Source organism: Cryptomeria japonica, chromosome 3 (assembly GCF_030272615.1).
Source record: "Cryptomeria japonica chromosome 3, Sugi_1.0, whole genome shotgun sequence".
NCBI classification, from domain to species: domain Eukaryota; kingdom Viridiplantae; phylum Streptophyta; class Pinopsida; order Cupressales; family Cupressaceae; genus Cryptomeria; species Cryptomeria japonica.
Genome location: NC_081407.1, coordinates 155,076,982 through 155,100,547, shown reverse-complemented (window position 1 = coordinate 155,100,547; position 23,566 = coordinate 155,076,982). Strand labels below are relative to the sequence as shown.

The 23,566-nt window shown below is 34.6% G+C and overlaps 1 protein-coding gene and 1 pseudogene across 6 annotated transcripts in view; both read right to left on the bottom strand.

The window, feature by feature from the left end:
* LOC131043900 (subtilisin-like protease SBT3.18) overlaps positions 1 to 6,553 on the bottom strand; it is a 127,066-nt pseudogene extending 120,513 nt beyond the window's left edge.
* Positions 6,554 to 18,536: 11,983 nt separating this feature from the next.
* LOC131043895 (uncharacterized) overlaps positions 18,537 to 23,566 on the bottom strand; it is a 115,928-nt gene continuing 110,898 nt past the window's right edge. For 2 of the 6 annotated variants that reach the window (XM_057977125.2, XM_057977129.2), the window contains exons 3-4: positions 19,555 to 19,861; positions 18,537 to 19,465 (exon numbers count right to left, since the gene is read on the bottom strand). In XM_057977125.2, the coding sequence (XP_057833108.1) occupies positions 19,787 to 19,861 (75 nt within the window). In that variant the 3' untranslated portion in view covers positions 18,537 to 19,465; positions 19,555 to 19,786. Of the gene's footprint in view, positions 19,466 to 19,554; positions 19,869 to 23,566 lie in introns of all 6 variants that reach the window. The other 4 variants (XM_057977131.2, XM_057977127.2, XM_057977126.2 and 1 more) reach the window with 3 other exon arrangements.

Here is a 23,566-nt window from a genome sequence, read left to right as displayed (position 1 = left end):
GGGTAACCCATGACATTCTAGTGATGACACTCTTCCCTTGCAACCTAGTGGTAACTCGTATCTATTCCTTCCATGTATTGTTGAGTTTCTAGAAGTGGATGTTTTCTCATGCTTGTTGCCTTTGTGGTTGTGCTCAAGTTTCCAGTGTATTGTTGTTATTCATGTGCTTCTATGGTGTTCACTTGTGAGTCTCTCACATATAAAGTTTAATTGTTTCCCTGTTGGTATGGATATGTGTTTCTCAGGTGATTCATGTTGGAACTCTTGTTTATCTCGCTTCCGCCTAGTGGGTCAACTAGTATCTCCTAGCACGGGGGGTGGACCTATTTTGGTGCCACATGGTTGGGTGGAGTGTTTTTCTCACCCATTGGGTTTGGCCCTTTTAGCCTCATGTTTGATTTCGCTCAGAGAAGATTTGAAGACTATCATTGATGCACCAGATTTATGTATACTTTCCTACATGGGACTTTTGAAGATTTGTATATTGTGGATCTATCATTTGTATATGTAACTCTTATGTAAATTCTCGAGCATTGTAACAAGAATCTTGTATCCATGTTTTATTTTGTATTGTATTTTATTGAAGTTAATTGTAATTATTCCAGATGATGTATAATCTTGTGTACCATTGTTATGGGGCCTTGAGGACATATGTAAGTTGATTCGATATGTATTTTGTTTAACTGTACTTTAGCTTTTGTATATGTTATATTAATTGATTTTAAAAAAAAAATATTCGCATTTTCATGTTCTTGGTTGTTATGTCCTCTAGGCCTCATGGCGGGGTGTGACACGGGCTTAGTAAAGAAGAACATGGTATATGCTAGACGCTTCATGGTTAGACCCTCTATAAATATCCATTCATCTTCTTCATATTTTCATTACTCTATTTTATTATGTTCATTCACTACTATTCCATGTGTCTTTCTTCTCATCACATTTAATATTGAAGACTTGAGTTCTGGTTACCTGGTATTTTCTAGAATAGACTTGTGTACCTTGTCCATATAGGGTGTATGTGCATTGTGTTATCATCCACAACCCCCATGCACATCTCAGACAATGAGCATACAGAGTTCACATGTGATCTTACACTAGGTGAAAATAAAAGCAAGCAAGAACTAAAGGTGGCGCTCAAAATGGTGTCAAGAACAATTATATAGCTTAACGATCGTCCTCAAGACAAAAATGAGCCACAACAAAATGGGCTTTCGTTGGGTAGAAATAAAAGCCATTTCTAGAACTATAGGTGGAACTCAACAAACTATTCATATTGATATGAAGGTGACATGATAATGCAAACTATGGAATGCATTAAGCATCAATTTCATAGGATGACAGTAGGTGAGCATTGAATGTACCAGAATAAGCTTTAAATTCCTCTTTTTATTACCCAGGATCTTTCATCAAAAGACCCATTATACCAAGAGAAGGAATACGAGAGGAGATGCAAAGACAAAAAGAAAATAGGATTTCCACCATTGTTGCAGGTTGAGGTGAGTTTTCCAGAACTACAGAACATCTAGTCTTGCTTAAGTAAGAGTTTTCATAGTTGAAATTCAAGAAGCAATCTGTTGGAAGTGGTTTCACTCTGAGAGGGGGGGGGATCAGAGTGTGATAAATTTCAAATTCTAAAACCTAAGTAAACTTGAAATAACCTTTTAAGATTTTTCTAGAACAATAAAAGAGAATTGCTAATCAAAGAAATTCAATCCTTTCAAGATCAAAATAGATTAACTAATAATCTACACATGCTCTATATGACACATCTTTTTAGTGCAACTAACAGATGAACCAGAAACAAAATCATATGCAATTATCATAGTAGATTTTACTAACACTAATTTGCAGATAGATGAATGACATTATGTATCACAGCCTGACTGAATGAATGAACATAAAAGGTGACAAAAATTCATAGAAACATTACACAACACATGAATTTCATGAGTGGAAAAACCCTCATGGGGTATAAAAAACCACTCGTAACCTGATAGCTTTATTCTATCTCAAAAACTTCAACTTATGACAATGGTGGAGTCTCTACTCAACACCTTCTTTAAAATGTCAACCACAGTTCAAAAACAACTTCAAAGATAAAGTGCCTTGATGGAGTCTAAGCTCAACATCTTACAATCTTAAGAACCTATAAGAAGTTGCTCTCAACACTGACCATACAACGTATCTGTAGTTCCAAAATCATGGTTGATGACAACTTACAAGAACATTTCAATGAAAGCTAATTGAATAATCCACTGTTGAATAGTATTATGAACTGGCAAACATAATATTGCAGTATCACAAAAGCTCAATACTATTCAAGGACGAGAAAAAAAACTTCTTTAAAGACTTCTTTCAAAACCCTCTTTCTATGTTTTCCAAATTTGGTACAAAAGAAATAAAAACAGAGCAATAGAGAAACGTTTCAACACTTTTTCCTCTTTTTTACGTATATTAAACCTCTTCCATTTTTTAATAAATATATGTGCATCTCTTCAAAACAGCAAAATGAAATAATGCCTTTTTTTTTAAATGAAATACTCATAACTAAAGAGTTGTTATGAAACTAACTTCTTAACCAACTGTCAATAGATAAGTCCTTTAATTAAACAATAATCTGAATCTTGGCTTTTGCTTGTTAAGCTGAAAGAATACCTGGCTATGTCGGCCAAAAGTCAATCTGAAGAAATTGAAAAACCTATATGGAGCGTATACATCTTTTGCTCAAAGTCCACTTTCATGTGCATGATGATGAAACAAACCAAACCAACCTTTTCTCGAAGTCCACTTTCCTATTCATGATGATGAGACAAACCAAACTATTTGGTACAAGCAGCAAGAGATACATGGCGACTAGGATTCGAAGATGATTTCAAAAGAAAGATAAAGTATGACATACAAGCCCCAAAGTAAATAACAAAGATATTTCAAATCCGAAAAATATCAAGTGCCAAGTGAAAGGATATTAATCAAGATAAAACTGCCCACGTGCCAAGAGAAATTCTATTAATCAAGTAACTCTCATGAAAACCAACTGCCAAGTGGGACAACTCAGCCACAACAAAACTTAAGTCATAATTGCCAAGTGTTACAACCAAGTACCCGTAGGCAAGAAGTCACTATGTAAAGATCTGCACATAGACCAAGGAGTCAAAGATCCAACCTGTCATCTTAATCACTACATGCCGACATCAAGGACAACAACGAAAGGTAAAAGACCAACAAATTCCCTTTTTGTCCTTGATGGCAAAAAAAAATACCAATAATATGTACTCTGCAATGCCAATAACATGAACCATGAATCATGCAATGCCAATAACATGAATAACAAATCATGAACCATGAGCCATGCAATGTCAATAACATGAACCATGAACCATGATTCATAACTCATGCAATCTCAGTGACATGAACCATGAATCCTGAATCATAAACCATGCAATCAACAAAGAAATCATAGCATCATCAAAGCAAAATTGATATAAGAATCAACCTGAGCATAATCTGAGAGTGCATAATCTGAGAATTAACCTAAGCATAATCTGAAATCTGAGCATGATAATCTGATATCTGATAAACATAATCTCAACATAATCTCAACCTGAGCAACAAACAGAGAATTAACCTGAGCATGATAATCTGATATCTGATAAACATAATCTCAACATAATCTCAACATAATCTCAACCATGAATATTCTGAGACATCTCCCCCTTTTTTGTCTTCAAGGACAAAGGGTGAAGGAACAGTTGCACAATATAATGAGGAACAGTGATATGTAATAACAAATACAGCAACATAAAGCTATTGGTGGAGAGAAAATCTCCCCCTCAACCAATGAATAGATGTGCTAAACAAGAGTAGACTGAGAAACAACTCCCAATCGTAACCGAAGCCTTTCAAATACATATGTAGCTAAAGGCTTGGTAAAAATGTCTACAACTTGTGCTTGAGTAGGAACATATTCCAATGTAACTTCATTAGCCAATACCTTGTCACGGAGAAAGAGTAACCTAGTTGCAATGTGTTTCATTCTGGAATGCATCACGGGATTTTTAGAGAGACTTATAGCACTAGTATTATCAAAAAAAATAGTAAGGGGTTTGTCAACAATAATGCTCATATCCAGAAGAGTTTGAGCCATCCATAACAACTGAGTACAACAAGATGTAGCAGCAACATATTCTCCTTCTGTTGTGGAAAGTGAGATGCAATCTTGTTTCTTACTGTGTCATGCCACAAGACTATCGCCAAGGAAAAATGCAGCACCACTAGTTCTTTTTCGGTCATCCACACACCTAGCCCAATCAACATCAGTATAGGCCAGCAGAGTAAAATTGTCATTTCTAGGATACCAAAGACCAAAATCAAGAGTACCCTTAATTTATTTTAGTATTCTTTGAACAGTTGTAAAATGAGACTGTCTAGGAGCATACAGAAATCTAGAAACCATACACATTGTCTACATCAAATTAGGTCTAGATGCAGTTAAGTATAGTAAAATGCCAATCATTGACCTATACATAGTTTGATCAATAGCAGGAATTTCATCGACTTTAGATAATTTACAGCCAGTAACCATGGGAGTACATATTGCATTATAATTCAGCCATTTGAAACCGCTTTAGCATATCTTTGGCATATTTTGTTTGTGAAATAAAAATGCCATTTCCAAGTTGAGTAACTTGAAGTCCAAGAAAAAAAGATAGTTCTCCTAACATTGACATTTCAAATTCAGAAGTCATTATCTTTGAAAAAAAATTAGATAGTGCATCATCATTGCTGCCAAAAATTATGTCATCAACGTAGACTTCTACAACAAGAATGTCATTACCTTCTTTCTTGATATAAAGATTGTTGTCCACACTACCTTTGATGAAACCATTCGCTATCAAATGTGAATTCAACCGAGAATACCAAGCTCTAGGAGCTTGTTTAAGGCCATAAAGAGCCTTTTTTAACCTGTAGACATGATCAAGTTTGTCTAAAACAACAAATCCTTCAGTTTGTTCCATATAAACCTCTTCTTCCATAAATCCATTCAAGAAAGCAGTTTTACCATCCATTTGGTAAACCTTAAAATTTTTAAAGCAAGAATATGCTAAAAATATTCTAATTGACTCAATGCAAGCCACAGGCGCAAAGGTCTCACCAAAGTCAACACCTTCTTGTTATGCATACCCTTTGCACACAAAACATGCTTTATTTTGTACCACTTTACCACACTCATCTAGTTTGTTTCTGAAAATCCATTTTCCACCAATTACGTTTTTATTATCAGGTCTTGGGACTAACTCCCAAGTTTTTTTTTCTCAATCTAACTAATTTCTTCCTGCATTGATTTCAACCAGAAATCATCATTCAAATCATCATTAATAGTCTTAGGCTCAAATTCAGTTACCAAACAAAATTGTTTAGCAATTTGAGCTTGTTCATCAGGTTTAACTCTTCTTCTTGTTAAAATTCCAGCATCTTTATCCCCTATAATCATATTTTGGGGATGTCTCTTAGTAATAATCCTGGAGGGTGTAGATAGAGGTTATGTTACTTTAGGACTTGATGCATTCTCCTGCTGAGAGATGTCTACAACAACAGATTCAGGAGATATACCAAGTATTAAAGTAGGCTCCTCTTGGACATCCTGAACATGATTATTATCTAAAAACACCTTCTCATCAAATGTGACATTTATAGATTCAATGATTTTATTTAGCCTTATATTGAAGCGTTTATATGCTTTACTATGTGTAGAGTATCCTAAAAAGATACCCTCATCTGACTTAGACTGGAAATTGCCAAGATTTTCATCATCCTTTTTAATAAAAGATTTGCATCCAAAGATCTTAAAATATTTAATAGTTGTAGAATGATTATACCATAGTTCATATGGAGTAAAATTGGACTTCACTCTGATCTACACTTTGTTTAGGATATAAATTGTTGTATGAACAGCTTCTTTCCAGAACCTATCAGGCAACTTAGCTTCATCTAACATAGTTCTGGCCATTTCCTTGACAGATTTGTTTTTTCACTCAACTACCCCATTTTGTTGGGGTGTTCTAGCAATAGCATACTGTCTTTTTATGCCATGATTTTTACAATACTCAATGAATTCTTGTGAGGTAAATTCTCCTCCTTTATTCGATCTTAAACATTTAAGTTTGAAATCTGATTCTTTCTCAACCAATTTACGAAAGATCTTGAATCTTTCAAAGGCTTCTGACTTGTGTTTGAGAAAAGTTACCCAAACCATTCTTGTGTAGTCATCAACAAACAACATGAAATATTTTTCACCATTGATAGAATTTGTCCTAGTAGGACCACATAAATTAGTATGAACTAGTTGCAAAGGTTTAGTAGATGAATTTTCTTTTGACTTGAAGCTTACCTTTGTTTGTTTGCCTTTGACACATCCAGAACAAACAGCATTTTCAGGTTTATTGAGCACTGGTAGACCTCTTACATTCTGATATTTACTGATTTTAACCAAAGTTTCAAAGTTTATGTGGCCTAGACGTTTATGCCATAACCAGTTATCTTCAACTTGACCCATAAGACACATACCTTCATTTCTTTCATGATTTGATGAGTCAAGGAGATTATATATATTGCCATGTGTTCTTAGTCATGTTGAAAATGTTTTACCATATTTTGTTTTGATTGCACAGCCTTGTGAGTTGAATGAGACTTTGTACCCACTAACACAAATCTGACTGACACTTAAAAGGTTGTGTTTAAGACCTTCTACATAATACACATCATGAAGAAGTGTATTATCATTTAGCAATAACGACCCTCTACCTTTTATTTGTATCCCAGAATTGTCTCCAAACTTTACAACACCACCAACATAATTTTCAAGTTTCAAGAACTTGTCTTTATCTCATGTCATGTGGTTAGAACAACCACTATCAACAACCCATGGAGTTTTCTTACTAGAGAGAAAAGCAATTTGGACAAGCATGGATTGTTCTATGATATTTACTTGTTTGGGTTTCCAAACCTTTCTTGTACTTGATTTATTTTGTTTGCACTCATTTGAAGTATGACCAATAGCATTACACTTGAACCATCTGATTGTTTTAGGCAAACCTGAATATTGATTTCGACCAAAACTTGATGATCTGGGCACCATAAATTTGCAGGTGCTCACTCTGTGACTAAATATGTTACAAAAGAAACAATATCCATTGAAGAAAGGATTAAATCTAAAATTGTTACATTTGTTTCCAAATAGATGCTCCTTATTATCAGTTTTTATATTCTGCCCTGCAGAATTTGAGCATTCACTTGTGTTGGTGAGTTGTTTTTGTTTCCCTAGTGTGTTATGCAAGTGAATAGTTCTTTCATGATCTTCAACTTGATTTTAAAGAGAATTAATCTGTTGTTTGAGTGTTAATATCTCATGTTCTTTGTCAAAAAGTACTGATCTTAGATTCTCTATAGCTCTTTTGGAGTCATCTAACTCATTTTGAAAAGAAATATTCAAGTTATCTGAACTTTTCTCCTGGGAGGAGATGAGTTTCTTGAGTTTTTTAATTATCTTGAAGAGCACAAAGCAGTTCACCTTCAAGATTTATCTCACAGTTCTGAGAATCTGAGTGACTATTGGATTTATTAACTGTTTTACTGTCTGTAATATTAGATGAATCAATTTTAGCCATGAACAAAGTTTCACCTTCATAACCCAAAGAGTCATCTGACTCATCATCAGAGTCTTGTTTGCAGAGTAGACTCTTTTTCTTTTTAAAATTGTTAAAGTTGAACTTTTTCTTAGGACTGAAAACCTTTTTCTTGTATTGTTTTCCAAATTGATCATCATCATCACTTTGTTCAGTGTAAGGGCATTGGGTTGCAAATTGACTAGCTCTGCCACATGCAAAACATTTCAGAGGCAGTTTGTTTATGTATTTCTTTTTGAGCTTTTGTACTAATAGAGCTTCTAAAGAATCAGATAATTCTGATTCACTATCAACATCCTCTTTCTTCTCTGTTTTGAAAGCAGACTCTTTTAATGATGAATTGGCATTGTCAACTTTATTTGTTCTCATTACAAATGCAGTCAAGGATCCTTGGAGATCATCTAGGGTAAGCTTATTAAAAAAATTATTTTCTCTAGGGCAGAAACTTCCGTTTCATATTTAGGCAACAGAGTTCTAATAACTTTCTTAACCACTATGAATTCTTCTACCTCTTCACTTAATCCTCTCATTCCATTTACAAATTCATCAATCCTTAGAAAGTAATCAGTAACTTTTTCATCATCTTTCATTCTCATTTCCTCAAACTGAATTTTGAGAGTGAGTAATTTTTACTGTTTGACTTTTTCATTTCCTTGATAGATGCTTTCAATTTTTTCCCAAATCTCGTGTGCAAATTTGCAATGCATGATCTTAACAAAGACATATTTAGTGAGCCCACACAATATAACATGTTTGTCTCTATCATTCATTTCATATTGTTTTTTCCCATTAGGATTTGTTGCTATAGTAACAGGAACTGTGTATTTATTGCAAACACTATTCCAGACATCTAGGTCTATAGATATCAGATATGTTTCCATTCTAATTTTCCAGAATACAAAATCGGTTCCATCACACAATGAAGCTCTAGTAACAGACGACCCCTCTTGAGACATGACTAAGAACTTCCAAGACCAGGATCTATCCTAGGAAGACTAAAAAATGCATGACCCTATACTCTGATACCACTTGTTGGAAGTGGTTTCACTCTGAGAGGGGTGGTGAATTAGAGTGTTATAAATTTTAAATTCTAAAACCTAGGTAAACTTGAAATAACCTTTTAAGATTTTTCTAACACAATAAAAATGTTTGCATTAGGTTAGAAAAAGAGAACTTCTAATCAAAGAAATTCAGTCCTTTCAAGATCAAAATAGATTAGCTAAACAATTTGTATAGGCTCTATGTGACACATCTTTTTACTGCAACTAATAGATGAACCAAAAACAAAATCATATGCAATTATCATAGCAGGTTTTACTCACACTAATTTGCAGATAAATGAACGACATTATGTATCAAAGCTTGACTGAATGAATGAACATAAAAGGTGACAAAAATTCATAGAAACATTACACATCACATGAATTTCATGAGTGGAAAAACCCTCATGGGGTATAAAAAACCACTTGTAACCTATCATCTTTATTCCATCTCAAAAACCTTAACTTATCACAATGGTGGAGTCTCTACTCAACACCTTCTTTAAAATGTCAACCACAGTTCAAAAACAACTTCAAAGATAAAGTGCCTTGATGGAGTCTGAGCTCAACATCTTACAATCTTAAGAACCTGTAAGAAGTTGCTCTCAACACTGACCCTACAACTGCATTGTATCTGCAGTTCCAAAAGCATGATTGATGACAACTTATAGGAACATCTGAATGAAAACTAATTGAACAATACACTGTTGAACAGTATTATGAACTGTCAAACATAATATTGCAGTATCACAAAAGCTTGATACTATTCAAGGACGAAAAAAAAAAAACTTCTTTAAAGACTTCTTTCAAAACCCTCTTTCTCTATTTTCCAAATTCGATACAAAAGAAATAAAAACAAAGCAACAGAGAAACGTTTCAACACTTTTTCCTCTTTTTTACGCACATTACACCTCTTCCATTTTTAAATATATATATGTGCATCTCTTCAAAACAGCAAAACGAAATAATGCCCTTTTTTTTTTAAATGAAATACTCATAACTAAAGAGTTGTTATGAAACTAACTTCTTAACCAACTGTCAATAGATAAGTCCTTTAATTAAACAATAATCTGAATCTTGGCTTTTGCTTGTTAAACCGAAAGAATACTTGACTATGTCGGCCAAAAGTCAAATAGAAGAAACTAAAAAACTTGTATGGAGTGTATACATCTTTTGCTCAAAGTCCACTTTCCTGTGCATGATGATGAAACAAACCAAACCAACCTTTGCTCAAAGTCCACTTTCTTATCCATGATGATGAGACAAACCAAACCAACTGAAACAATGATGAAACTATCTGGTAGAAGCTGCAAGAGATACATGGCGACTAGGGTTCGAAGATGCTTTCAAAAGAAAGCTAAAGTATGGCATACAAGCCCCAAAGTAAATAACAAAGATGTTTCAAATCCGGAAAATATCAAGTGCCAAGTGAAAGGATATTAATCAAGATAAAACTGCCCACATGCCAAGAGAAATGTTATTAATCAAGTAACTCTCGTGAAAACCAGCTGCCAAGTGGGACAGCTCAACTACAACAAAACTTAAGTCATAATTGCCAAGTGTTACAACCAAGTACCTGCAGGCAAGAAGTCACTATGTAAAGATCTGCACATAAACCAAGGAGTCAAAGATCCAACCTGTCATCTTAATCACCACATGTCGACATCAAGGACGACAATTAAAGGTAAAAGACCAACACAATCAAGGATAAAGGGGTGTTCAGTTGTATTCTTGTCACATTTTTCATTAAAAAGAGGTAATCATGAAATTCAAATATCAGGATACAAGCACCTGAAGGGGCTCGAATGTTCACAAAAAAAAATAAGAGATATGAAATTTGAGCATATAAATTTAAATGAATTTTGGCAAAGAGTAGAAAACCCTAACAAGCACCCAATTACACAAAGACTAGCAGAGAGTGGATTGCTCGAAGCAGTCACCTTCCTAGTCATCGTGCAGTGTATAAATTTGGTGTTAGAATGCATGAACAAATATGACCCTAACATCAAAGAGATTAAAACACAAGATAAAAGGGTTCTTATAACCCTTGATTGAGCCACAATTTAAAATTGTTTCTATCTCCCAAATAGAGCAAAATATTCTCATTGGGATTTCACATTATCTCAATTTGAATTCAATGTGAAAAAGGTTGTCTACAAGTGTGATTACAAACGAATAGTTTGCAACGCCTAGGAAGTGGCAATCCAAACTGCCAAAAACCATCCACAAATATTTTGTGAAAGGAAAAATTATAAAATAATTTTCTTATTACATAAACTCAGAGCGGTTGAAAATTCATTTAACCTAGATGAAGGGGTCTTTTTCTTCATTCAACTTGTCTATGTCAAAGAATCATACCTAGATTGAGTGACCTTGATTAGTGGAAGGTTGGATGAAACAATAGCTCATTTCAAACTAAACATTTTTTTATATATGTCATCCTACTTGTTTTATGCTCTAGCTTGTACTTGGTATTGGTCATGCTTGCATTTTGTAGAGGAATTTGATGACAATATCCAAAATTGTGAATTTTATCCAGATTTACAACTACAAAATAGTTATGCTAATCTAAGAAGAGTTAATGATGTATTTACAATGGGGCTACTAAGGGAGTTACAAGGACACCCAAAGTGGGGGATCTCACCTAAAGTAGCAACGCTAATAAACGTTTATGGCAATTAAAATTCCACAATTCCCTACCTTCACATATATAAGGGTAGGAGGCTATGATGATTTCTCTATAAAATTGCCCAAGTATGTGGAAGATAAGTTCATTCTACTTGAATTATGTTACAAATTCGTGTTGTGAAGTCAATATGAGGTAGTGTGAAAGAAGTAAAATAGGCATTCAATTTCCCATTAGCCTAGGGATGTATAGTTGTAAGACATAGTCAAATGCCTTAAATATTTTTAAGGCACCAGAGAATAATTTGCACTTGGGCTTTGCATTCCAACATGCACCTCATCTCGAAGATTATTGGGATGACTGTATAGATGATTTTGAGGTGAGAAAGAGGGATTGGTCAAGAATAACCTTGAAGCAAATAATACACTGCCAACTAGAATGGGATGTGGATGGTGTCATTGATGATAGGCATGGGATGTGGATAATGTCATTGGTGATAGGTCTGATATGGTTGATCCTACATATGCCTTTCATATATAGATTCAACCATTGGATCCTATCGATTGGAATCAACCTAAGGAAGAGGATATGGATAGAAGAATTGCAAAAGTCCTAAAACGAACTCAAGTTTGGTTGGCTAAGAAGAAATGTGATGTCTCTAAGACCACCCCAACAAAGACAAAGAAACTAATGGGGTAGAGCAGCACTAGTAGTGTAAACTCTTCTTCCACAACTCCACCTACATAAACAACACCCCTATCCAACCCAAGAGGAAATGGAGATGGAGAACCATCAGGGAAAGGCCAAACTTCCAAGAAGACACATGGAGAAGGCTCAGCACCAAACATTGGAACAGAGGGACAAGAGAAAGGAGAAAGAGGAAGAGACTAAAAAGGATGGAGATAAAGGAAAAGAGATTGCTAGAGAAATAGATGAAATGGGAGTCATTGGTGGTAAGCATAAGTCTCCTTTTCCTTTTGATTTGCAAAATATAGATAAAACCCCCAATGTTAAGAGAACTATTTTCCTTGTTCGTGATGTCATGCAAAGTGTTGCTCAAAATTTATCCTCTCCTACATGGCTAGGATTATCCTTGTCCAAAAAGAAGAAAATTGAATCCATTAAAGAACCAACCAAGGATATTGTTTCACAGTTGCTCCAATCTTCCCCTCTTCCTAGAAGTAAGAGGCTTAAGACTACTTCATGTCTGATTGAGGATAAAAAATCTAACTACCTCTTCTTAGAGATTGCCCAACCGACATCCCAAAATGACCCAAGTTAGGCTATTGCAACTAACTTCAATCTAACCTTCCCTTGCCACTTCTACCAATCTGACCTCTCTCAGTACTCTCCTACCTCTTTCTCAACCTACATCTAGAGAGTGGGAAGACAGGTGAGATTAGTAGAAGTTGCAAGGGAAGATTCAAGAGCTAGAGGGAGGGGTAGAAATAAAGGTCTTGGAGGGAGGGAGATATATATATAGAAAGAGAGAGGGAAAGGAAAGATAGTGATAAGTTGAGAAGGGGAAATATATAGAGAGGTGGAGAGGGAAGGAGAGATATATAGAGAGGGGAGATAGATAGAAGTGCAGGGTAGATTTGGAACGAGGGAGGGTAGATAGAGACAAGTATTTAGAGAGAGAGAGAGAGAGAGAGAGAGAGAGAGAGAGAGAGAGAGAGAGAGAGAGAGAGAGAGAGAGAGAGAGAGAGAGAGAGTATGGATAGGAAGTAGAGAGAGAATACTATGGAGGGAAGGAGATAGAGAGTTAGGGGAGATAAAAGTAGAGAGGGACAAAAAGAGAGGTAGGTAGAGAGAGGAAGAGGGGAGATATATGAATAGAGAGAGAGGAGATAAATGGATAAGTAGAGAGGCAGGGAAAAGGAAGGAGGGATGGATGTAGGTATAAAGAGAGAGGGTGGGAGGGAGATTTATTTAGAGAAATAGAGGTAGGTAGGGAAGGAGGGAAAGGTATATATAGAGAGAGGGAGAGGGGAGATAGATATAAGTAGATATAGAAAGGGAGAGAGATGAGGGAATGAGGGAGAGAGAGAGAGAGGAGAGAAGGAGGGAGAGAGGTAGAGAGAAGGGAGAGAGGAAGAGTGATAGGGAGAGAGATAAGTATAAATCTTGGAGGAAACAAAGAAACTAAGATAAAGAGAAATAGAGAGGGAGGGAAGGAGGGAGGGATGTGGAAAGAGGGATATTTATGTAGATAAATAGAGGTAGAAAGGGATGGAGGTATAGGTATGTGGAGAGAGGGAGAGGGGAGATAGAGGTAGATAGAGAGGGAAAGGGTGAGAATGAGATAAGTAGAGAGAGAGCGAGGGAGGGAGGGATAGAGAGAAAGGGGGAGAGAGGGGGGATGTATGTAGGGAGAGGGAGAGATGAGATGGAGATAATTAGAGAGAGAGAGAGAGAGAGAGAGAGAGAGAGAGAGTTGGGGAGGGGGATAGAGAGGTGACATAGAGGAGAGAATGTGTGTGAGGTAGGTAGAGAAGAGAGGGGAGATATAGAGTAGAAGGGTGAGAGAGATAGGTTTAGAGATTGGGGAGAGAGGATAAAGTGACATAGAGAGATGGGGGAAAGAGGGGGATAGAGAGAGTGATAGGAAGAGAGATAGATCTAAAGATTGAGGGAGACAAAATTAGTGAAATAGAGATAAAGAAAGAGAATGAAAATAAGAGCTTAGTGATTATTGAAATTTTACTGTCTAAAAAAATATAAGATCTAGAGCTTGGGGAGAGAGGAGAGAGGAGAGAGTGAGATAGAGAGAGGTAGAGAGGGAGGAAAAGGAGAGAGATAGGAAAACAAATAGATCTAGAGCTTGGAGAAGACAAATAGTGTGAGATAGAGAAATAGCTTGAGAGAATGATGATAGGAGCCTATTGATTGCTAAAATTTGACTAAGTCTAAAAATTTATAAGATCTCCTAAAATTTATAATTTGAATTATGACTCCTAAGATTTGAAACCATTCTCAAACATCTTGCTAATATATACATAAAATATAACTTAAAGTATAAGAAAGATAAAAGACAAAGAGAAAAAATGTTATATTTTATGTATATGTCTTGATGAAAAAATTAAGGGAAGGCCAAATGCATTAGCATCTACGGCCATGTTCCTTTTCTAGCTTTATGTCAACAAAACGTGTACGTGTGTTACTTTTTAGCTTAACACATACAAGTTGTAACATGTGCGTGTTTTTCTCTCATAAAACATGTTTGTGTTTTTACTTTAAATAACACACATATTCTTAATTCAAATAGCACATACGTGTTTTGGCTCAAATTTTTGAGCCTTAACACATATGTGGTTTTTGAATTTATCAAAAACATGTACGTGTGTCATCTATTTTAGGCATTTTTTTGTAGTGGCCACTTTTTTGTTCATCATCTTGGTACACATACCCCATGATATGATGGTTCACAGGTTTGTCTCCTAGTTCCTAATCCTCGTATTGAGACGTAATATCCATCTTATATTATTCCTAATGCCATCACCACATCTATGATCCCTATTGATTCAATGTAGCAAGACATCCATTATCTTCTATACATGACTACTTAGGATACATTTCTTGTAGCCATATCATCTGTCTTTGTGGAGTCTTAGATTGAATATTGGAGGATTATTTTGAGGAAATTCATATCCTCTTTACTAATATTCACATCATCACTATTAGGCTACCATCATCACTATCAGGCTACCACCATCACTATTAGGCCACCATAATAAGGTTCTTTGGAGATTGTTCTACATCAATCTTCACAAGTTTTTGGATTGACAACATCTCATTCTAACATAAGAAAATTTGAGAAGTTTTTAGAGGTCTGCATTATTCAGATTTGGATTCCCCATGCATCTAGTTTGTGGGAATGAGTTCTCCAATCACTATATCTTCTTAGCAAAAGCATGTTGTTTGTAGGTAGTGGATCGTGTTTTATCTTCAAACTTTCATCATTGGCACAAGAGTCACTTCTTTAGGTGCATTCATATCCTCATTTTATCTCTTCTACAAGTATAACATCTGTTTATACTTGTATGATAGAAGAAATCCTTGGGGGGTCACATCAAAACTACCTATCCTTCTTTCAATAGTGCATTTGTTTTTGTTTTTATTTTGGAGAGGTGTTTTTTCCCCTGTGGTTTTATCCTTTTCTTTGGTTAAATGAGAGATTCTATTCAAAGAAAATTCAATTAATTCATGTTCAGTTGAAATTGAAACAATTAATTACTATCTTTAACTTCAACTAATTAACCATTTCAGCATAAAGGATAAATGACTAACATCTAATCAACTTAAAAAATTTAAGAAAAGAAAGAGAAGGGCTAAGATTTTACAGAATATCAAACTTTCTGAAGAATAGGTGTTTAACTCATCACAATTGGGAGACGGAGAGCATCATCAAGAGCTTTTCCGCCCAACCATGGACATAAGTCCCCCATGACAGTTCCTTCTGGAAGAGCCTGAACCTTCACGAGGGTAGCAAATAGAATATAGAACAATTGTCATTAAGCCTCTGGGCCTGGTGTTTAGAATCTACACTAACTAACTAGTCAAACACTATAAGTACCCCCTAACTGGTCATACATTATAGGTACCCCCCTAACTACTATGAATAAATTCTATTTCAACATAAGTATTATTTTTTAGGTCTCCTAATTGCACATATATGATTTTATTTTTCTTGTCTTTGAAAAGCTATTTGGAATCAAATTTACCTTGCAATGGAATGAATATTGAAAGCATTACAAAGTTCATTTTGTTGTTGTAACTAATGACAAACAAACAAGCACTTTCATCAATATGTTTGTGTTTTTTCTTTGAAAAGACATTTGGCCCACACTCTAGCATGCCTATGCATATGCTTGCACAGGAGCTTTGATTTCAATCCCTTATTTGTCTCCTTCATAGGTGTGCAATGGTGCATAGAAGTGACTGCGAGCATTACCAATTGGCCCTAACCAAGGAACAAGTTGATAAGCCACTATGTTTTTTTTAAATGTAGAGGATTAGCATACTTAGTGTAGACACCTAAAACGTCCTACCTTAATTAAATAAATATTGTATTTATTTAACTATTTTATCCTAATTTTTTTATTAATTAATTAAATTTTTGTTTAATTAATTCATTCATTTAGCCTCTTCTAACCCTTTCCTTATTTAAATAAATATTTTTATTTATTTAAATTATTTTTTCCCTAAATTAAATAAATATTTAAATATATTTATTTAATTGGTCTCATTTCTTCTATTAATTAAATAAATATTTATTTATTTAATTAATTCATTAGTTTTTTCCTTTCTATAACACGTCATTTATCTTTTAATTTTTTTCTACCTACCCCCTTCATTATTTTATTATTTATTTTACCTACCCTTTAATCTCAATCGATCATTTATCTTCTCAACTCTTAATCATCTCTCTCTATTTTCTAAAGTGTCTTTTATATAAGAGGATACTCTCATTTTTTCATGACCCTAACACTTTTTTATGCAATCATGTTTTTTTGCAATCAAACTACTTCACAACCACAATTTGTTCTTTGTTGAGCTTTTGTGCATGTACAAAATCTGAGAACAAATATATCGAACAAGATCAATGGAGATCAAATTCAACTTGGCATGTGAATGATATTATTGATTCAATTTGTTGATTTGCATGATCTTAAGTTTCTTTATTGATGTATGGTGAATGTTTTTATTGTAGAATTAAGATTGTTTGTGGTTGGATCTTTGTGGTTTTGCAATAGTTTGTCATCATCATTTTTCACAACACACACTTAGCTTTAGAATCAATAATGTGAAAATGTTGTTGATGTCATGTAAAGTTGATTTGCCACTATCCAGAAACATATGCCCTTAGTATATTAACAATCTCATAATCTTAAGTCACTCAAAAGTATGTATGGTTCAAATTTGTATACCACAAGGTTGATGTTGATTTGTGTAGATTTTATCTTATGTGTGGAAATTATTTGCAATATGTGTAATCAATCTACCAAAATGTACTTCAAACAATCTCCTCACCTTTTCTTAACTAATATCTAAATTTTGAAGGTGGTGTAGGACATCATTGGGGAGAGTGCCTATTTCATAGGTGGTTATGTTCTCCTAAGTCAACCCCTTAGAGAACCAACTTAGTAATGAAGAATATTGAACACAACATTTACCAACATGCAAATTGCAAATTGAATTTCTTTATATACTATGACATAGAAAATTGTTGTACAAAGGTATACCAAATTGACTCACGATGGTAAGTGTAAAGGGTAAAGTTTAGATTCAAATTTTTTAATGTTTGAATTTTTATTCATTTTGATGAGCCTCAAGATTAAATTGTAGCAATCCTACATCATGTAGAAATGAACCCTAAAGATATATACAATAATTTGATCTTCAAAATACTAACATAACATGTTGTAAAAGGTCTACAAAGGTGTACTAAGTTGGCTTATAATGGTTGGTAGAAGGAACAAAGCTTGAATTCAAAAATTTAAGAGATATATCCCATTATAATTCTAAAAGGATAGAACTTCGAAATAATAAAGAAAAAGTGTCTAACCAAAAAATTAAAAAAAATTGATTGTTTAATTTTTTAATTCTAAATTTGAAGTTAAATATGTTTCTATAATGTTATTGTGTATAATAACATGCAAGTATGGATATTTTGGTGGTGAGAATTTTGGTGATGAGAACTACTCTTGAGATTACTCTTTTTGGGGGACACATAACAGAGATTGTTCAATTAAAAAACAACTAGAAACCATGAAGAAAACTAACAAGAATTTAATAATAAATAAACTAAAATTCTCTTGAAATTACTCTTTTTGACGACATATAATAGAAATTGTTCAGTTAAAATACACCTAGAAATGGTAAAGAAAACTTACAAGAATTTAATAGTAAATAGATAATCTGTTGGTCATACATTGCAAAAAGAGGATTTAAAAATAAGATTTGTATTAGAAAAGTCTTTCAATTTTGGAGGTATAATTTTAAATATGGTTATAACATATTTAATAAATTTTAAACAATAAAAAATAAATGTTGCATAAAACTGCGAAACATGTGCTCAAAATTTCCATTATCTTGACCTTCATATTTCTCTTTCTGCTATTAGCTTTGATATATTTCTTCAATCTTTTAGGCTTTTTCCAAACATATAACTTAAAACTAATAATAGGAAGTAAATAAGCATATTGTTTGATAAATCATTTCTCTTTGTTCGAAGAGCTTAATGCTAATATAGTCAAACCGCTGTTTCGCAATCCTAAGAGATCAGCCCAAGCTGTTGAAGCAAGGATTTCCCCTGAAAGATATAGAATCATGAGTGTATGTAATAACAACATGCATTTCTTACAAAACCCCGCTTACCTAAACCAAAACTTTACGCTCTCATTGAGATATGTATCATTTCACTTTAGAAGTGTAGATAATCATGCTTACGCTCATGGCACACCTGTATCTCCTTTTATAATTGTCTGCTCTCTTACAGCTGTATGCAGTCGTAGAATTACCCACTCACAAAAAGAGTAGCTGTATGTTGCCATTCAAAAGGGGTACATTTTCATTCCATAGTTGTACAGAGTCATCTAGCAATTGTAAATTTCCTCTCCGTCGTTACAAAGAACTGGCTGTCGATGACCCCTTTTTTAAAAATAAACTGATTCACTTTTTAATTAAAAATAAAAATAAAAATGAGTTTTATGTGGGCATTCAGCTGTGAATTTTCTTTCCATAGTTGTAAAATAAAAAACTGACTTTTTAAAATTGAAAAGAAGAGGAGCATCCCTGATTTCTCTAGGGGACAGGAGATTGCCAGGAGGCATCCCCAGCCATCTCTGGGACCCTAGGATGGCAATGGGGGTGATAATGCATCCCCATGTATAATTGTTTTTAATTGATAATTTGCAGAAATACGAATTAGACAAGTAGCATTCAAATAAGATAAAAAAACAATTTTTGATCATGATTTCCAATTACTGTCGCAGATTGACCCAAAATGAGCCTTTTATTGATGAACTTTGCTTTTTGTTTCTATGTTTCTCCATTTTTTACTTCACATTCCTAATAAAGCTCTTCGTTCCCAAATTTGATAATATGGAAGATACCTGCCAAGAAATGTCAAGATTTTTCAACAGTGGAAAACTATCATTAAATTAACTTTATAAACAACAAAAATAAGTACAACATTTCTTACGTTGCAAAGGTTACCAGGTCATTTCTAACGGCAGTGAAGGTCAGGAAGCTCTTATGAATGCCTTTACAAACAACTTTCACACCACAATATTCGTGTAGAATCATCAAAACTGTGCACAAGTTACTGAAAGATATCTACCAGAAGTGAAGGACGAAAAGCTCTTTTAAATGCCTTCACAAACAACTTCCATACTGCACTAGTTGACTGCAGATTCGGTTCTTTAACGAGCATTTCAAAATTGAAGGACATTTTGTCCACATTCATCTACGAAGTGCTTCCATGCTTGTCTTGTTAATGTTCGTTGCATCTGTCACCTACGCAGTTTCCACGTCAGTCATATCAGTGGCAATATGGTTTGTTTTTAACATTTTTCTTATTAGTACCTACCTTCAGGCACATAATATTGTAATGTGAAGTGACTTTTGTGTCCTATAACACCGATAGTAAACATTTATTTTTATTTTATTTTACTTTTCTTAACGTTAAAAAATAAAAAATCATATTGTATACTGAAATTTATTAAAATATCAATTAAAATGATATAAAATGCTGTGGGCTGTTATTCTGGGCTCCCCCTGGACTAAAAAATTGTAAACTTGCATTAAAAGAATATCAGCTCGATAATTATGGATACAGAAACCCAAAGGACAACAGTTTAATAAATTTATAATGGCCATTGGCAGATACCCAATAAAAACCTCATACTACAATTGACGGCAGGATTTAACAAATTTTTTAATTGCTGATCCAATACAGAAATGTTACACTTTATGCAGAGTTTATTGTGCTGGTGTTTGTATTCTGCACATTTAGTGAGTAATAAACTGAAATAAATCTCATTAATCAACAATATTGACGTTTACAATTTCGTGTAGTCATCATTGCGGTTTGTAGCTGCTTTGCAAGAATTTTGGTCCAGACAGTAGAATGTTCGAAACGGGTATTTCCTTTTTTCCCACTTTCTTATTATTATAGGCTGAGGCAAAACTATACAGATTTCTTTTGTATTCCTTTGTTTGTAGTTCTAATGGCTGGATGAGTTTAGAAGAAAAAATCAATTTAAGCTCGGTCCAAGGTGATCTCATTTCCCTATTTCATGTTTTCAAGAGTAATAATACACCTCATACCTCCTGAATTTTCCTGCAACTTAAAATTTGAATCATACAAATCATTTTTAACCTTCGCTTTTCATTTGAATGCAATTTTAGCTAGTACTTATCATTCACGTCAGCTTATTATAGTTGTTCATTGGCATTGATATAAGAATTTTCTCTTCCATATTTCTTGCATTGCTCTATGTACAATTCTCTTGAACTATATCCTCTCCCAGAATTTTAATAAAACAGTTGCATCAAATGACGCTAGAAAAAATTCATTTCTTTCTACTATATACTTTTCCCTTCAACCGCTATCAGAAGAGAGTAAAAATAAATTGCAAAAAATCATTTTTAATTTTCGATTTATACAACATTAGATGGAGGGCTAAATATCTGGAAACCTTATTTTTACAACACACTTATCTATTCTTCTTTCGAGTGTTTCTTCAAACTAAAAACTCAACTTTCCTGGAATGTTTCTACAAGGTACAGGGCAAATGTTTGTCCACCTGCTAATTCCCTTTCTATCGAAAAATTGCAGCGAGAATAAAAATGTCATCTTGTAGGGCACACACCCAACAGAACTAAACCTGAAAATCACCTAAATGATAGCTTTACCAATGTTGGGGCAGTTTCCCCTATACTACCCATACTTTTAACTCGTATTTCTTTGGGCCAGAACATCCAATTTATTTGCCATTCTTTTAAATTTACTTAAGACTGTGATGAAGAAGCGGGTATCCATATACGCCTACGCCTCCACTATATAAATTCTCCAAAGCACTCAGAGCTCATGGATAAGAGTCTTAAAAAATAGATCACTACCTAATCCAATTTTTTATTTTCACATTCACATTCAATCAGAATAGAGCATAATGATCTACGAACATCTATACAAGTAGTGAAAAGAGCTACCGACGCCACAAATTCTGGAAACTTATTCTCTGTTTTAACTGCATAATGTCAGTTCACGGGCTACCGATCCTTGCTATTCAGACTTGCATGCATGGTTTGGATCCAGAACCGAATGGGTATTTTTAATCATTAAATGTGAGTATTCTTGCTCTGCCACTTGATTCTGATACTCATAATATTTTTGCCGAGTTCTGCAGCCATTCTATACCTATTCTGCAGGTATTCTGTCTGTATAACATGAAAGTTATCGGTCTTACGACACTACGTTTTGGAGCCAGAATAGGCACATCCCATCTACAGTGAAGAATAGACTACCAGTTCTAAAAGCCCATCTCTGACCACTCCGTAATCAGCTGTAAGAAATAACCCAGGTAAGCATGCTACTCTCATCTAATGGTTAATGTGCTACCGACATATTACTATTTAGGAATGTTAATAAACATGCACTGCCACATGTGGAAAGCCGTTGGACCTTTTTTAGAAATTTAGTCTTTGTAATTTTTTTATCTAAAAATTGCACCCATGGGTACCATTGAACTTAATCAACGATTGATAGTATAGAAGAAGAAGAAGAAGAAAGAATTTTAATGTCCACGAGGCTAAGAATAGCCTATGGGACAATCTGATCAAGCAGAATCAGTTTTTTTTAAGGTCTGATCTCTGCTTATTCAGGCTGATGATGAGAGCACCCATCTTCACGATATGCTCCTCGCTGAACAGGTTATACCATGTGCTGGCAGTTAGGAAATTGGCAAACTTCTCCCGGCTGACTTGAAGTGCTTCACACTCCAAGATAAAATGTTTTTCAGTTTCCACACTCCCGCTGACGCAAAACGGGCAAACTCTTTCTTCCCAAATCTCTTTTGGCCTTTTCCACCGCCCGGTCTCACACCGAAGTTGGTGAGAGTTGGTTCTAAGCTGTGCGATTAGAATTTTAGCCTTCCATGATATATTAGCCCCTATATAGACTTTTTGAAGATGATCATAATTGGGGTTGAACTCATTAATATAGTATTGTTTCTTCCTTCCTAACCCAATACTCCAATTTTTCTTGTAAAACTTTTCCATAACGAAGACCTTTATCTCCTTGTTGTTTGTGGGGCATGAGTTCAAATAAATATCCCATTTTTTCAACCATTTGATGTTTTGTTTCATCCACGTCTTCTTCCTTTTGCACAAAGTGTCGTTGACAACAACCTTAGGCCATCTATCTTCTCCCATTTGCTCGGTTCTTTTTAAATAGCTAATGAGACGCACCATAGCAGCTGCCTCAATAGGGGCAGCACCCGTTTCACTTAACATGATATTATATGGGACCGTGCTTTTAATTTTGAACTTGCTTGTGATCAAACGTTTTTGAATTCTCTCAATTTGCTTCCATTGAGAATCTGAGGTACTGCTGGCCCAAACTTCACAACCATATAGAATAACCGGCAACACCAAAAGCCTAAAAAGTGTTTGGATGGTTTTCCAATCCCAAAGCTCAGCCTATGGCTTCTAATTTGAAGTGCATAGAGTGCCTTCCAGCCGCCTAGAGTTCTCTTCTTCCTGCAACCTTCCCAACTAAGACTCTTGTTGAAATCAATTCCAAGGTATTTGTAATCTGCAACTTCTTCAAGAATGCTACCTTCAAAGTAAAACTTATGTTGCTCTTGTTTCCTTCTATTTGAGAAAACCATGATTTTCGTCTTGCTGATATTAACTTGCATTCCCACAATATTGCAAAAGCGCTCAAGGGCAAATAAGTGCTCTTGCAAACCAAGGGCGGAATTAGCAAGCAAAATGAGGTCATCAGCATAAAGGAGCAGCCTTATCACAAATTCACCCAATTGAATACCATCACCATTCTGCATGTTTAATCATTCTTCAAGTTTGTCAATGTATAAGCCAAACAAGGTAGGGGAAAGAGGACACCCTTGTTTGACACCAATATCACTCCTAAAACTAGTTGAAATACCATCAGGAGTTCTGATTTTCACTTTAACCTCCTCATAAAGCCT